The sequence below is a fragment of the Pteropus alecto genome, unplaced genomic scaffold, assembly GCF_000325575.1.
Source record: "Pteropus alecto unplaced genomic scaffold, ASM32557v1 scaffold237, whole genome shotgun sequence".
In the NCBI taxonomy this organism is placed as follows: Eukaryota; Metazoa; Chordata; class Mammalia; order Chiroptera; family Pteropodidae; genus Pteropus; species Pteropus alecto.
In genome coordinates this window covers 614,044-631,838 of record NW_006440624.1, presented here as the reverse complement: position 1 = coordinate 631,838, position 17,795 = coordinate 614,044, and the positions used below count along the sequence as shown (strand labels likewise).

At 34.1% G+C, this 17,795-nt stretch overlaps 1 protein-coding gene, 1 long non-coding RNA gene and 1 pseudogene across 4 annotated transcripts in view; 2 read left to right on the top strand and 1 right to left on the bottom strand.

The window, feature by feature from the left end:
• The first annotated feature begins 48 nt into the window (after nt 1–48).
• Nucleotides 49–3,915, top strand: LOC107196050. 2 transcript variants are annotated; one of them, XR_001517363.2, is made up of 3 exons: nt 49–1,041; nt 1,516–1,642; nt 2,646–3,915. It is a non-coding gene; the product is annotated as an uncharacterized LOC107196050 (long non-coding RNA). The 2 variants fall into 2 exon arrangements; XR_003047912.1 differs by having other exon boundaries at nt 51–443.
• A 1,455-nt stretch (nt 3,916–5,370) lies between these two features.
• Nucleotides 5,371–17,795, bottom strand: part of MOB1B (MOB kinase activator 1B) — a 48,965-nt gene continuing 36,540 nt past the window's right edge. For both annotated transcript variants that reach the window (XM_015593509.2, XM_006917290.3), the window contains 3 exons: nt 15,854–15,987; nt 13,723–13,886; nt 5,371–9,869 (listed from right to left, as the gene is read on the bottom strand). In XM_015593509.2, the coding sequence (XP_015448995.1) occupies nt 9,792–9,869; nt 13,723–13,886; nt 15,854–15,987 (376 nt within the window). In that variant the 3' untranslated portion in view covers nt 5,371–9,791. The remainder of the gene's footprint in view (nt 9,870–13,722; nt 13,887–15,853; nt 15,988–17,795) is intronic.
• On the top strand, nt 10,409–10,528 carry LOC112484199 (annotated as a pseudogene).

The window sequence follows — 17,795 nt, the reverse complement described above, 5'->3', positions numbered from 1 at the left end:
AGGGGGCGGGGCTGCGCGCGCGGTGGCGCGCTTCTGGCCGGGATACCAGCGCGGGTTGCGATTCCTGGGCGTTGTGGGAACCAAGGGCGAGCGCTCAAGGTCGGAGAGCAGACGAGGCCGGAGGGCGCCTGACGGCAAAGGGTGTCGCCTGCTCTAGCCACCTGGAGCAGGCCAGGCTGGGCTTTGGAGAACTCGCCTCTCCAGTACGGCTTGTGGAGATAAACAGAGCGTCTCGACAGAATTGGCTGGACTTGAAACTTCGAACTTGCCAGGGGAGAAGTAATGTGTTATAGAAAAATGAAACGGATTACCCTATGTTCTCAGCCTGGAAGACGACCATCACCCAGGCACTGTTTCGAGCTCTTCTCATGAATTTAATAATCCAGTGCTGGAGATTCCACAGCCCCATTTGTCAGTGAGGGAGAGGCTGTTGTTCAAAGTCAGTAAGTAGAACTTGGGTGAGAATTTAAGTAGTCAGAAGCCACCCCACAGATAGCCTTTTCTGATATATCATGCCTCTTCATTGGTTTGTATGTCCGTTTATGCTGAAGGGGAGCAAAATATGCCAACTCAAAATATGCACTTTGGCATATTGATTTTGTATTAAAAGTATATGAGAAACAGCCGTTGCAAGGACACTCTGAACCTCCTTTGTCTCCCCTGAGAGGAGCTAAATCTCCCATGTGAAAGGTAGCCTCCCTGTATCAGGATAGAGGCACCCTTATCACCAGAGAGAAAATTTAGGGCAAAGCTGGCTGTGTAAACAAACCTTGTTATGTCTTTCTTCACCAATTTACTACCCCAAGCCCAAATTCTTTGTCTTGTCAGTTCTTCACAAGTTTATCTAAATAGAAGATATAAAAGCTTCCTGCTTTGCTCACTTCTTCAGCCTCACATTTTTATGGGACACCCATACAAATTTGTTTTTCTCCTGTTAATCTGTTTTATGTCAATCTAATAGATTAGCCAAAGAACCCTGAAGTGAAGACGGGAAAAATTTTCCACTTATCTACAATGCTTTGTACAAGTTACCATGCTTGGGTAGGTTTCTGTTCAGCATGGCTATAGTTTAACTTTGCATGTCCTACACCTGGCAGAGTTAACAAATGTATGTTAAATTTCTGAATGTCTATTTATGTGCCATGTACTCTGCTAGAACACTCAACTAGCTGGGGACAAATACAGTGTAGAAACACTCAGAGGAACTCATTTTTAATCATGGTAAAAACCTAGTAATCAATACACTACCCAGTCTAGAAGTTCTTGAGTTCAAATTGTCCGCAGAAACCAAAGACCCTGTTATTCCTTTTTACTTTGCAACTATTGTCACATTTACGGTGCATCTAAAGGTGGAGTCAGAAGATGATAAATGGTGAATCGTTCTCAATAAAGGCAGAAATCAAAATTTGATTCCATGGAGAACTCTAGAATAAAAACAGCAAAAACTGTTCTTTGTAATTTACCTATATTATTTTCTTATGCTCTTATGTATATTATTTTTGTTTATCCCTGTAGTGACTAGCAGCAGGATCCTTGAAATGAAAGAAGTCTTGAATGCTTGTCATCAGGGATGGCAAGGAAGCTGGGGAAGCTACTCGGTGTTTTATTCCATATCCAAGCTTGGGGGAAAGCCCATGAAATGGTAAGGGTACTGGCAGCTATTGAGAAAGGAGTTAAGGCAGGGTGTGACTCAGATCTTCAAACAGGAGGAAAGTGGAACCAAAGAAGTCTCATATGGATCTGATAAAGATGTTTGGGGTTGAGGAGTAGGAATCACCAAGTGTGGTTTCCACAGACACAAAATACACATACACACACTACAGAAGTACAGTAAGTTTGTGAATTAGAAAATTAAAGACTGATTTGAAATCTCACTTCTGCCAGTTTCTGGCTGTGAGAACTTGAGTTCCTCCAAGCTTAAGATTGCACGTCAAAAATACAAATGAAATAAATGGGGGAAACAGGGAACCTCGCTCTCGTAGCATCAAGGTTAGCATAATTTTCCATTTTCCTACATAACCTGTGGATAACACAAGGAAGAGACCAGAGAATAGCACTTTTAAAAGTGCCTTTCTGATTTCTGTTCTTAACTCCTTATCTGAAACCCATGTAACAAGATCTTTCAGAATTCAAAATTTTTTAGATTTTAGAAAATAGTCATATATACATTATATAACCATCCCTCAACCTCCTGCAGAGATATTAAATACACTAATATTTCACAGTAAAACAAAGACTTTTCACATTAAGTGAAAAGACTATTCAAATCAGGTTAAGTTTGCACTGAATGAACACTTGGCATAGGATTAGAGCACCCAGTCAATTGTAAGCATACTACTATCTTAACCTTTCCTTGCCAGAAATTTTACTACTCTTTCAATTTGAGAATTCTTTTTCTCCTGGGGGAATGCTAGTGTAACTAAAAAAATGAGACAGGGTCCTGACTGAAGACATACAGGTTTATTAAGAAAACAACCAACTCAGAAAATGAGAACAAAGGCAGAAAAAAATGAGCCCTTAACATTAAGAAGTTGGTTACACAGCCCGTGCATTTGTGTACACCAACCCAACAACTTCTATAAAATGATTATCAACTTAATAAGCTTGGTTATAAACTTCTCCTTGTGACTTTCATTATTGCCTAGGAAACAAAAGGACACAGAAGCCATCGTAAAAGCAAGAGCGGAGTCAGGGTGCATCCAGCAAATCTGAAGTGTGATAGCAATATGACACACTGGAAGGGCACAGGAACCAGCCATCAGCCTTATATAGCTTAGAAATGGCGGCTATATTTTGCTGCATGCTTGTAAAGGTTAACCTAGGTCACCGAGAAAATGTACACTGTAATCATGCTGTTCAAAGTAAGAGAGTATAAAACATCTATTAATTATGGTTAAGCCTTGAAGGAATAATTATTTAGAACCTTTTTGTTACCAAAATACATCATTCCAGACATATAATAATTACTTAAATTTACTACGAGACAAATGAACCTAATTATCAAAATATAATTTTTATGAGTATTTCTTTAGACATTTTATACTTACTATATGTGCAGAATAACAAGGTGTTTTTTATTAAAACATACACAGTCTACATCAGCATGGACTAGCATTTCTATTCCTAGTTTTTTCCTCAAATACCAATTAGTGACATTGGATAACTATGGCTACTACCATCAAAATATTCTCAACCTGGTGGTTCAAACACATCCCTCTAAACAAATAACTCTAATGATATTCTGAGAATGCTCTAAAAACATTTTTCCTTTTGGAACTTAGGTATCAGGGTAAAATGAAGATTCTCTAAGATTGTTTATTCTTTAATGGTCTAAAATGAAGACAAAATTAGATAAAATCTTAGCTTGATGGAAAGGTCAACAAATATTTTGCTAACTGTTCTCATGGTAATAGTACAGTAGTCCCATTGTATCCACAGCAGACACATTCTGAGACCCCCAAGTGGATGACTGGAACACTGGATAATACGTAAGCCTATATATACTGTTTTTTCCGACACTTAATACACTTGATGGATTCTCTTTGGCATAACCAAATTGCCAGCATCATTACTCTTAAAACTTTGGTGCCATTAGGTAAAATAGGGACTTGAACACAAGTACTACGATACCTCCACAGCTGATCTGATAACGGAGACCGTTTCTAAGTGATTAATGGGCTGGAAGCAAATACAGTGTGAATACGCTGGACAAAGGAATGATTCACATCCCAAGCAGGATGCAACAGGACAGCACAAGACTTCATCATGCTACTCAGAGGGTATGCAATTTAAATATTATGTACTATTTCTGGAATTTTCCATTTAATATTTTCAGACTGCAGTTGATGATGGGTAACTGAGGATAAGAGGGGACAACTGTATATTTAAAGAAAAAAAAAAAGCATTGGCTTCAAGGTCAAAGCATATTTGGGTTTTTAAACGCTAGTCTTAATCAGTAACATGCACAATTTCTGAGTTTTAGTTTTTTAGTTTGTAAGACACTTAGATACTAACTTCCAGGGTTGTTGTGAACATTATATAAAAATGCCTAACAAATTTTAAATGTTCAACATAGTCCAAGTACCTTCAGTATTTCTCTAGGAATGAGTTCAGTGTGGGAATGTCTACCATAAAATAAATGGTAATACAAAGTCAGGATTCATGGCCAAACATAACTATTTATTAATTTTAGCAATAAACATTCAGCTTCTTCCTTTAAAAAAACCTAGAATTTAAATATTCTCATCCTATCACATACAAGTCTGTATACATTATTTACATCCTCAATTAAAACATATTACAGAGTTTGATATTCAGTATCCTCTTTTAAAATAAAAATGAGGCATCAGACTTTGATCAAGAACTATAACTTGAGTAATCTTGGCACAGTTTACAGTATTGCACCCATGTTACATTTTATATTTTAGACCATTTTTCCCTTTCCAGCTACTTTTAATAAAAACTATGTATCTCCAGAAGAGCAAGATCCCCCTCTTTACAAATTCTCTGCAATAATTACACAGTGTAAATCCTGCCCTTATGCTTCCATTATATGGCACTGGCAGTATTCTTCTGCTTTTGTCCCATTAATGATTTCAATTTAAACTTTTAAGTGTTCTCATGTTTACTGTATTCTCTTTCAATCTAGATTTCATGACACTGTTCCTAGATAACTTTAAGTAATAATGTATAGGACAAGTTCAAAAAGAACAAAAGTGTTCCCCACAAGATTAGTGCCCTTACCACCCAAGTTATACATGTACAAAAATAACAAATATAATTCAGTGGCTGTAAAAAACTATTTCCCCTAAAAATAGTCGGCAGAACAATTTAAGGGGAAAAGTGTTCTTAAAGTGAAAATGCACTAATCTGCTTTACAACTGGCACAATTAAGTATTTCAGAAACGAAATAAAACGTGCAAATCAGTAAGAAACACCCACACATAAGAATTTAATATATAAAAGAAATTAAATATTAAAAAATTTAAATTTAAATCATTAATCATCTCAGCTCCGGTGACATTTAAAGAATGCTGTCATCCAAAAAAAAAAAAAAAATGCCTATGCAAGTAGCAACTTCTACTACTTCAGCTGAAACCTGTGTATTGACAGCAAGCACTAACAATGAAGACCCGCATAATCAATAATCGACCTGCTTTGTCTTCCAAGTACGTGTATTGGGAGATGGGGGTAATATGAAAAGTCAATAGCAGTAAGGAAATAATTTACCTCCAAGGAGAAGATGACAAGTAAACGCACAGCTCGAAAATGCCAGTGATTTCACTATCTATCTTTGAAAATTCTAATCCAAAGTTTTCTATTGTATAGTATTACATATAGAAAAACAAACTTGCAATCACACAGCAAAACTGAGAATACTCAATATTTTAATCTGAATTTTCTTTTATCTAAATTTAAGTATCAGTTCAGCTACAAGTGGCAGACATGGAGCACAGTTTTATACCTTCAAAATGAATTATTCTGCAGTCAGAATTGTTAGTATACCTTAAACTTTTCCATTAAATCTTTAGATGGCTTTACCTCTAAGCATTTATCTCATACACTATTAAACTGATAGATGAACAACAGTAATTCCTACAGTGAATCTTAAGATTATAACAAAACTCTAAATTATTTTAGAAATGGTGCTTAAAGTACAGATCTAGAATAGCATTTTTAAGAATTAGTATATTCTTTAATATCCCAGGTAAGTTTCGAAATAAGTAGTTTTCTTCTTGGTATGTAGTCACATTTTCAAATTACAAATATACTTCTGGTCCCGTATCTTTTAAAAAGACATTCGTAATTTTAAAGTTATAAATGATACATAAAATGGTTGTACAATTTTAAATATTTTATCTGTGATCTCTAGGCTTGAAACTCAGCCTAATTAATATATAAAATTTATTCCAATTTCTTTGTACAAAGATCTCCAGTCTTTAAATTCAAATTGTTCATCTGAGTAAAAAATTTTTTTTAAAGGGATGGAGGTAAGCTTCTATTTTAAATATTAGATCCATTTTTTTTCATATTATCCCTTAAATCAAAACTCTCCTGCAGTAGTCAAGATTGAATTCAAAAGTTATCAGGGAAAGGAACAAAAAATAGAAAACAAGAGAAAGACTGATTTTTTTTTATTATTTAACAGTAAAGTAATTAAACTAAATCTTAAAAAATAAAACCTATACATCCAAATGAAACTATCTACTTCAAAGTAGTGACATCAGGAAACTATTCCTTTATTAAATGATGCTATCAATGCTCAAAACATTCTCTTCTGCAAATTCAGAACCTGTGGCACATTCTTTTGAACTACCCAGATGGTTTAGTTCTAAGAAAACAGCAAAGTAGAGTTGGTTTGGTCAATGAAATAGGTCACATTAAGCTGCAAAAAAGATTCTGATACAACTAAAATGATGAAATAGATTTTCTTGCATAGTCATAACCTGATATTCAAGGCATCTTTGAAAGCATTCCAAAATCATTCCAATACCTTTGCAGCATAGCTAGAATAAGTAGTCCTCCTAAAGGAACCACTCTGAAGATCAACTCTCATTTGGATGTTTAAGGTGTAATATATTTATCTTAAAAGAAAGTCCTACAACTTAGTAATTGCATGTTACATATTTTACCATTTCAGTGGTTATAAAAACCTCTCTCAGAGAGGGTGTAGATAGAAGTATAAAAGAAATCTGTCATTTTGCTCTTTCCCCATAAGCAAGGAAAATGCTAATACATAAAATGGAGTCTCGTGATTATATGTAAAATATAAATATCCACATCATCTGTAATTCCTGAATATAAGCAATTGTAGTGCTTTACCTTTCTTGATAAATCAGGAAGTAACTCAGTCTGAGATATATTATACACTAAACATGTCTTCTCCTAATACATTTTATACTGACCACTTAGAATCTACAAATGACAAAGGTAAAAAACAACAGCAATCCGAAATCTTTCAATTTAAAGTAAACTGACTTCCAAAGCCTCTACCAACTAACACATGCTTACTGTTTTAGATACATCTAATGCCATGGGTTTTATGGCATAATCAGGTCAGCAAATGAAAGCCAGTAGCACCACCTACTGCTAACTAAAAGATTTTCACTCTTTCTGTTATTAAGTTCTAACACCATTACTCCATCATTTAAAATAATTCCTAAAACTTGCTTCATATCAATATTTAACCAAAGCATTGTGACAATAATATTATGTTAACTTACTATTTTACAGTTTATGCTTTTATCAAAAGAAAACCAACTTCTGCTTTATATTTCTGTATAAACAATGAGGTGGGAGAGATTCTTATCTTGATTATTTATAAATTAAATAAAGAGATCTGGAAAGAATCCAATAGCATTTATAAGCAAGCTCTGCTGCAAAGCCAAGATTTGATCCTTATTTTGTAAAGGGCATCTAACTATCGCGCATGGGAACCAAATGAATTAAAGCAATTTTTTATTAAATCAGTTATTTCTCACATGCTCTGGTGAATGTTTCCCTACTTGTAGCCATGTAACACCATGTGCAATGCCAGGCCTTTCCCTGGGAGAACTTCTCTACTTAGTTACCCTATATACACATACATAACTTCTTACTTCCCGATAACTCTGTTTAAAGGAACACTCATAAGCAGGCACCTGAGATTCTGGCACAGTGACAACAAACTCCTATACATATACAGTGGGAAAGTAGGTCCTATTACTAAACACTAATTTATAGAAACATTTTTTCCATTTTCATGGTGTACTACTATATAAGGCTTAAAAGAGCAAGAACAATTTTTCACTATTCTCTCTATACTTGGTTATTGCAACCCTTTTGTTACTAAGTTGATATAAAGTCAAATGCAGTATGAAAAACTACTTGAGTAATCATGTGCTTCATTTTCCTAAATAGACAGGACCCCAAATTACTTCGAGCCAAATTTTATTTTTGAAAAAACCCATGATGGCTGATATTACATATTTGGATACTAAAAGATTTTCTTTTAAGGAAATCAGCTAGTACTCACTGCAGTTTATCATCAAGTATTACCAATGAATGTCCAATATATTTGTCTCTGCCAGACTCTATTACTTCTTGTGTTGGTACTTGGCGAATGACTGTTATAAATGAAATGGAGAAAAAGGCAGTTCCAAGTGATCATAATTATAATGGCATTAAACTGTATCACTGCTCTACTTGTTAATGGCAAAAACAAATTGATTTCATTTTAGATTCTTTTCTAAGTATTTTTAGTGCATACAATTTCAAAGCAAGATTTCTATTCTACAAGGAAAAAAGGTATATATTTCTAAATGAAGGAAACAGATTTACCAGAAATGACAAAATTAAAACTGGAAGTCTGAAAAGGATATATCTCAAGAATAAAACTGAAGTGAAAATGTTAATATTTATTTTAAAAACCAAGTTTCTGAACTTTTTATTATGGGAGTAATTCACTAGAGTCATGGAAAATGTAAAAATTACTGAATTAGCACTTTCATTGTTTGATATCACTGCAAAGTATTCTATCACAGTGAAAAAATCAGAAGTCAGATGCTTCAAACTGGGCCTATTATTAAGCAAAGAAGGTACTGTATCATTTTTAAATGACAAGCAAACACCAGCTCCATTCACTGAATGGAAATGCTGGAAAGTGGTCAATTTCCCCCAAACAGTTCTTGGATTACATATTTAATATCTATACCTAAAATTAATCATTTATTTTTAACTTCTCATGGAAGTTGATTGTTAAAAAGAAGTCTCTAAGACTGCTTAAAACAAATTGATTAAAATCTTCATGCCATTCTATTCAAGAGTTTTAAGACAGGACCTTTTTAAACTTGACTCCCCATACTTAATTCCATCCCCACATCCCCATATAAACTAACCCTCTACAACCAAACACACACTCCTATCCCCTCTTCTTCAAAGTAAAAGGGAATTCTGCAGACTTATGGCTCATTTGGCAATTGCTAAGAAACCTCACAGTTCAGCATCACATCTGAAGATGGCAAGCCTGTATATAACCTGAATACCTACACCTACAGTGCAGTTAACATGTAGAAAGAAGCCAAAATGCAATAGGTATTACATTTCAACATCCTCAAGTTTCAATATCACATATATCAAGAGATGAAAAAAGACCTGGTTGTAGAATTTTCAACATGTGTTGAACAGAATTACCATTAATATAAAAAATAAGAAATACTAATTTTTTATGTTCTACATGCACACCTTTACAAATTATATTTCTTCAATGTAGTAAAAGCTGGAGATCACTGATTTAGGTAAATTATGGCTTTTATCATAGATAGTTTAAAACATGCATTAGCAAGTGCCCTGGGTAGTAACCTTAATATTGTTTCAAGCCCTAGTCAGTTCTATGTCTGTGCTTTGCACCTCAGAAGTGAGCCTACCAAGGCACTTAAAAACATAAGTCTTTTGGGGACTTCAAAATTCAGCCACAATTTTTACAACACAGAACCCCATCCATCAGCAGTCCAATCAGTAAGCATTTTCTTTCAACATACAATATTATCAAAAATTACACAAGTAATCAAAACCAAGTTTAAAAAAAATACTCTATGCCACTAAGACAAAATTTATGCCTATCAAATGTATAGAGAATGGTTCTTGGCTTCCTCTAGCAATAGAATATGGTTTCATTTATTCAGAATAAAGAAAAATAACCCAAACAAGCCCCCCAAACTTAAGACAAAACAACCAAGATAAAAATACAACAAAATCCAAATATATTCCATATAACTTCATTTGAGGAACAATCCGCACAGTTCTGCATCCTTTTATCTGTCCTTTGAGGTGAGTTTTTCAATCAGTTCTTGGAGTGGTGCAAGTTCTCTTCTATCAATCAGGTTGAATTCCTATGCATAATAAAGACAGAAGAAATAGCAAAAACACATTATTTGTATGTCACTCCAAAGCAGATTTCCATTAATAGTTGTTGGAAATTAGCTTTTAAAGTAAATAAAAGTCAAACCATTTTTAGGAAAAAAATTTTTTCTATTCTCTAGCCCTGTCTTAGAAAAATCACTTACCCACTGCTAATATATGTTTTACATATGTAATAATGTTAAATCTTCCTACCTCATAAAATTACTGTGGAGAATAAATGTGATATTGTATGTTAATCACTTCATGTAATCCCTGGCACAAAGTAATCACTCAATAAATGGGAGTTGCTACTTCCTGTTAAAAGGAGAAACTTGGGCACCATCTAGATATTAGTCAACCAAGTAGAGACCAAGAAGATGTTGCAATTCAGGCAAATTTCAGAGTAAAAGAGCTAGTTTATGTTATAAACTAATATATCTACAAGCTATTATGAGATATGGTATGAGAATAACATGAATAATATGGAGTCCACAAATGATAGATAAAGTTCTGTAAAGAACAAAAAAGAGTCTACGGCCATGCCACCCTGAACATACCCAATCCCATCTGATCTTGGAAGCTAAGCAGGGTCAGGCCTAGTCAGTACTTGGATGGGAGACCACCTAGGAAGACCAAGGTGCTGTAGGCATAAAAAATTAAAAAGTAAGGGATTGTAAGCTGACAAGGTCCTTACAATCTGTGAGGTCAACCAAGGGTTGCCTCACCTAAAAAAAAAGGAAAAGAAAGAAAATCTGGATTTAATTTGTGCTTCTTCAGAAGTTCTACCCCTATCATTCTGAATTCAAGCCTGAATAGATTTCCCCTGAACTACAAATTATAAGGTTAATAAATAAAGGCTGTTAATACTTCTGATTTTCTGGTCTTCTGCCATGGTGGGACATTCTGAACTCCCAATTTCATTCATTTATTATCATCTATCATGTTCCAAGTTCTGCAGTAAGTACTGGGAAGAAGCATTAGAGGGCATTTAATAGCAAGCCTACCCCTTATATTTGTGGGGTCTGGACTAAGAAGACAAATGGATATATATCATATGACTAAATTATTAAATTTAACATTAAGCTAATATATCGTTAAACATGTTCTGTTTTTCAACTTTGAAAAATATACCTTCATAATGACCAGAAGCACAGATTCAAATTTAGAGTTCTCGAGGCTCCTCAGAATTCTGCACTGGAAAGTAGTGACATGAGGAGAGCTAGTCTCTAACCCTCAGCAAACCAATCTGATCTGGGGTAGAAGCACATCAAAGGATCTGGGTAGGTATGTTGTTGGCCCTGTAGATTCCTCACTCCGTGGAGAGGGGTACAGCTGGAGAAGGGCCAGAGCAGCATTCCCTAAACTGTGAGTCCAAGGATAGAGCCCTCTCTTAATCAAGGACTGATACTGTATAACTAATGGACCTACCTTCAATAAGGTCACAGTGTCCTGAGATATAAATAGGCTCAGATGTGATATTTGCTATTTGCTAGGAGTGGGAAGAGACAGTGTATTTTAAGACTATACAATAATGTAAAACTAACCCTTCTGGTGGGAAACTATCCTCTCCCAAATCACTAATACCTGAACTTCAGTAATCATGTCTGCCTAAGCCAAAGCACAGATGCAAACTTTGAGATAACATTGTTTCCATGGGTGTCCATAGATGAAATAACATACTAAAGGTTATAATACTCAAAATGCCATGATACTGGTATAAAAACAGACACACAGATTAATGAAACAGGAAAGAGAGCCCAGAAATAAACCCATGTCTATACGATCAATTAATCTATGACAAAGGAGGCAAGAATATACAAAGGGGTAAAAGACAATCTCTTCAATAAATGGTTTTGGGAAAACTGGACAAATAACATGCAAAAAAATGAAACTAGGCCACCTTCTTACATCATATACAATAATAAACTCAAAATGTATTAAAGACTTAAATGTAAAACCTGAAACCATAAAACTCAAATAAAACATAGGCAGTAAACTTTCTGACACAGCTCATAGTAATATTCTTTTTTGGATATATCTTGTCCGGCAAGGGAAACAAAAGAAAAAATAAAATGGGACTACATCAAAGATATTTGCTAATGATACATCTGATACAGGGCACGTTAATATCCAAAAAAAAAAAAAAAAAAAAAAACTATAAAGAACTCATGCAACTTACCACTAAAAAATATAAACAATCCAATTAAAAAATGGGTAGAGGACTCAAAAAGGCATTTCTCCAAAGAGGACACACAGATGGCCAATAGACATATGAAAAGATGCTCAACATCACTAATCATCAGAGAAATGCAAATGAAAACCACAATGCGGTATCACCTCACACCTGTCAGAATGGCTATCATCAATAAATCAATAAATAACAAATGTTGGCAAGGATGTGGAGAAAAGAGAACCCTCGTGAATTGCTGGTGGGATTGCAAATTGGTGCACCAACTTTGGGAACAATATGGAGGTTCCTCATTAAAAATAGAATTACCTTATGACCCAGCAATTCCTCTTTAGAGTATTTATCCGAAGAAATTCAAAACACTAATTCGAAAAGATATAGGCATCCCTATGTTCAATGCAGCATTCATTTACAATAGGCAAGATATGGAAGCAACCTAAGTGCTCATTAACAGATGAATGGATAAAGAAGATGTGGTACATGTATATGCATATTACTCGGCCATAAAAAGGAATGAAACCTTACCATTTGCGACGACATGGATGAACCTAAAGAGTATCATGCTAAGTGAAATAAATCAGACAGAGAAAGACAAATACCATATGATTTCACTTACAATGTGGACTCTAAAGAACAAAATAAATGAACAAACAAAACAGAATCAGATTCATAGATAGAGAGAACAAGCTAAAGGTTACCAGATGGGAGAGGCGTTGGAGGCCTGGGTAAAAAAGGTGAAGAGAAGATATAGGCATCCCTATGTTCAATGCAGCATTCATTTACAATAGGCAAGATATGGAAGCAACCTAAGTGCTCCTTGTGAGGAGTGTGTATAGAGGGAAACATGACACATTTTTCTTTAGTGGAGATGGGGCATGGGGAAGGCATTTATAGGTTTATGTCGATAGATATACAAAAACTCAGATTCAAGCCTTCAACTTCTCCTGCAACCATTTCCACTCTCAATCTCCACCAGGAAAAAAAAAAAAAGTTGGTCAGCTTATCTTTTCCACCCAGTTTTTAACTCCTAGCTGTTAGTTCTCTAATTACTATCGCAGGGTGAAAATATCTTCACTCCTCTTAATCTTGTTTCTAAGGCCATTTCTCTAAAGAAACAAGAAAGAGGTTAACTAAGGAGATCAAAGACTAATGGACCTCTGGAATAGCAACACTCTTTGAGACATTCTTTTTCCCTTTGGACATAATGGACAGTACCTAACTTAAAAATTATTCAGAATGGTTTTTAAAAAAAAGAAAAGAGGTGTGATATTTAAAGCCGACTGCCAGGGTAGAGTATGCTCAAAAAGTTCCAAGGCAGACAGGAATTGAGGGTTAAGAGGAATAGGAAGAGTGCTAAAAACTTAAGAGACCAAGTTCAACTGTAGTTCTGCCAAACTAGTCAGGTTCCACAATAGCATGTTAACTAAAGCAGATCCACAGCAACACTTCTCAGATCCATTTTAGGCTTGCAAGCCACTAGCTTAGAGATGAATGGAATTCAGAAATAAAAGGCCAGTCCTTATCATCATGGAAGTAAAGAAGAGGATGAAGACTGGAGAGAGATGGCAAATTTTATTCTGACGGTAGTAGTCACCTCAAACACTGTAGATAATTGTTTCCACTGAACAAAAAAAAGACCTCCTAATCCAACTTACCTGGACAAAAAAGATAAAGTGCTTGAAAGATGTATTTAGATGTGCTTCCTCCTGAAGCTGGATCACAGGGTCAAAATGCTGATGATAAATGTGAGCATAAACCCTAAAGAGGCGTTTGAGTATAGTTTTTGCCACAGACATGAAGTTCTTCGGGAATGGGACACCTAGTAAACAGATAAACAACTATTATCTATTAATAACAAGAGACAAGAAGAAGGTAGCTGAATTTGTCAGCAAATGGCAACATAAATTACCAAGACAAGGCTGAAAAGTAGTATTTATGAATTATTACTTAGTATACCCACTGTACTTTTCAGAAGTTCTCAACATATCATAAATGAAAATAAGCTCCTGTGGAATAAGAACTAGTCTTCAGTGCAGCTCTCTGGGCCTCTAATATACCACTACTTTACTAAATTGAAACAAATAAATGCCTAAGATGGCAATAGAACTAAAACTAACTCAGATCCTCAGATTTGATAACATCACATCTCAATATGAATATCTGCTAAACACAAATAATGTATTAATAAGCATGTTCATTTTTGTTTAAAATGCTTCCAGTATATTTTAAAATTTTTGTCTGTGGGTATTATTTCATAACTACTCCAGGTCTACATTTATCCTAAAAATAGTTGCAGACTCTGCTTACTTAGGCTCACTGTTATGAATTATAGCATTTTACAGCATTGAACAAATACAAAACTAGAATAACACAAAATTCCATATACTTTGTTACACTTGTTAAATAATCCAGATTGGCAAAACACAAGGCAAATACTGGTACTAGTGGGTTCAATGTAATCACATTACCTACCGCTCATTTAAAAATATTATAGGTCACAAGGAAACATAAGACAAACCAAAATGAAGAGATACTATATAAAAGAGTAGGCCTACATTCTTCAAAAATATCAGTCATAAAAGTCTAAAAAAGACTGAAGTATACAATTCCCCATTAAAGAAGGCTGAGACACAACAACTGAAAGGAAATGTTAAAAATTTTTTCTTTTGCTATAAAGGATATTATTGGGAAAATTTGAAAAATCTGAATAAGATCTGTAAATTAGACAATAGTATTGTATTGGTGTTAATGTCCTGATTTTGATAGTTATACTGTGATTTTCTAAGGAAATACTCATTGAAGTACATATGGATAAAGAGGCATATATATGCAACTTATTCTCAAAAAGCTACAAGAAAAAGAAAGAATGTGGTGGAGGGAAAGGAGAGAGAAAGCAAAAGAGGTAAAATATTGGCAACTAAGGAAGAAGGGCATAAATGGATTCTTTGCACAATTCTTGCAAATTTTCCAAAAGTCTAAAATTAGGTCAAAATAAAAAGTTAAAAAATGTATTTATAGGAGATAAAAAAAATAAGGTTAGGGCACTTACCCAAAACCATTATGATGTATGTAAGTAGAGCAGTCTTGAAAACAGACCTTTTATTATAAACATTTCAACGTAAGGAAAGCATTCAACAAATGTATTTAAAGCAATCCATAATAATAACTATTTACATTACTGTCTCTTCCACCATACCCTTCCTCCAAAAACTATAAGTATAAAATACAGTCAAAAAGTTTACTGTTCGAATAGCAAATTCTTAATTTTTTCAGAAAACATAGTTGTAAGAAGTTTGAAAAGGTAAAATCATATGAACTATCTAGATGTAAACAATTTCTACTTGAAAAACAAGCCCTTAAGAGCAAATAGAAAAAAGCAAAAGTCACTTGGTTGATAACAGACCAACTTCTCAAATCTTTTCTTCTCACCTAGCTAGATTTCATAGTCTGTAAGATTCACCTTGTGAGTCATAAACTCCTTCCCTAAACAAGAAATGGACATGACTATTGCAGATGATATTAGGTGCCTACCCAATATCCAGTCTCCTTTTTCCATAACACAGGTCAGATTTTTTTATTGTCCAAATACACTGATCTTATTGTTTAAAATTGTAGGGTGGTTACCTTAATGTTCACAATAAATTGGTATGAAAAGGAGAGAACACTTTTAAATGTACAGGATTAAGGATATTTGATAGGTATGGTAATCTAAGTATGGTTCCTGGAATAGAGTCAATAAGTTCTAGAAATAAGTCATGATGGATCAATTATACAAAACAATTATACCAATTTTCGATGGGAATAATGTCTCATCATCCAACTGGTCCTGAACCCATGTCATCAGGTAATCAATATACTTTGGCGCAGAGCACTTAATAGGCTTCTTTATGTTTGTTCCATCTGCCCAATGATACTCATATCTGTATTAGAAAGATAAAAAGCACACAGAATATCAGAATATACCTGTACATAGCATGTATATTTTTTATATTATATGTATGTGTATTATGGATATATACAAGACATGTTTTAAACAATCTGCACCTCAAATAAAGATTTTTGTATTTGGTGTTTAAGCATTTTTAAATGGTTACTGGACTATTTTTCATTTATTATCATCCAAATTAAGCAGATCCCATCAAACTTATTTTTGTGTTTCTATGTTCTCCTCACGTGTTTTAGTTTTCTTGCATAACTTTCTTTTATATATAGCACAACCTTAGTAAAAAAAAAAAAACCTTACTTCCCACTCCTATGATGACCATCTTTAATTCTTAGTTATTTTTCTTCCTTGAAAAACATTTCTCTTTATGTGGTTCAATTCTTTTTAACTTGGGGCTTTAAATTTGGGGTTATAGAAAGAGAATATCAAAGAAACTCCAAAGTAAGATGAATGAAGAAGAGAATAACTCAATATTTGAGTACATTTTGTTGAGGAGGTTAACATGTCTTTAAAGAAAACTGGCAACCCAAATAAAGATGCTACAGGATTTGGGTATTAACAACACTATCCTTTGGTATAATAAACATTTAATGTGTACCTATATGAGAAATAATGTGTCAAGGAATACTGTCGTTGAACAAGGGACATTAAAATAAAATATACTTACCCTACTCTCAAGGAGAACAGACCAGTAGAAAAGATAGACTTGTAAATAAGTAAAAAAAAGGACAAGAATGTTAATGGTGTTACTTACATATACACACACTCTGATTTTTAAGAATAAAGAATAAGGATATAGCTGAAACTACAAAGTACAAAAATCTCTAAACTGAACTAGCATTTAGTTTTTTAGTTTCCAAAAATACTCTGTCACTTAGTTTCTCTTTTTGAATCAACTGTGTTTTTCTAACTTTGTCCCAGAGTTTAGACAGAAAGATAGGTGAGTTAGCCTAGCAAAGGAAATGAAAGAAAATATAATGGAACATTATAGGGTATTTTAAATAATAAAAATCATCCTGAGAGAATAAATTAGGATGCTTTCTATTTAATCACAGCTACTTACACCTGAGCAATAAACCTAAACAGGGTACACCTGAAAAAACATTCTGACACTATATACCTTTTTGCCAACCCTGGGCAACAGGGATGACTGTCAAGTATACTTTGAAGGTCTCTGAGATTCCCCAATACTTCTCGGGCATCCTGTTCCACTGATTAATCACTTTCACAGTAAAGAGATTCTTCCTAATAAAAAACTAAAGTCCTGAATGTGACTTAACAACTGTCCTTGTTTGATCCTCTTGAGACAGAGACAATGAATGGTAGGACTTTTAGCCATCATTATACTTTACTTAAAGTCAGGAACTCATTCATGTTTTCTCCTTATGTTAAGAAACTTTTAACACTTGCCTTTTCCTCACAATGTTTTTCATCTTATTAATTATTTTCATGTGTTCCATATTCATTTTTAAATGTAAAAAATGCAAAAAAGCAAACAGTAAAACAAAATATCATTTTCGAATATCCTGAAGCTTTAAAAAAAAAATACCAACTTTCAATATCCTAAGGCTTTTTGAATAAAAATACTTTTTTTAAAAAATTATTTTTATTAAGTTTATTGGGGTAACATTTACAATTATACAATTTTCAGGTGTACATTATAATTTGACATCTATATATTCTATTGTGTGATTACCACCCAAAATCCAGTTTCCTTCAGCTACCATATATTTGATCTCCTTTACGCACTTCACCCTCCCCCCAACCCCTTATATTTGACCCCCT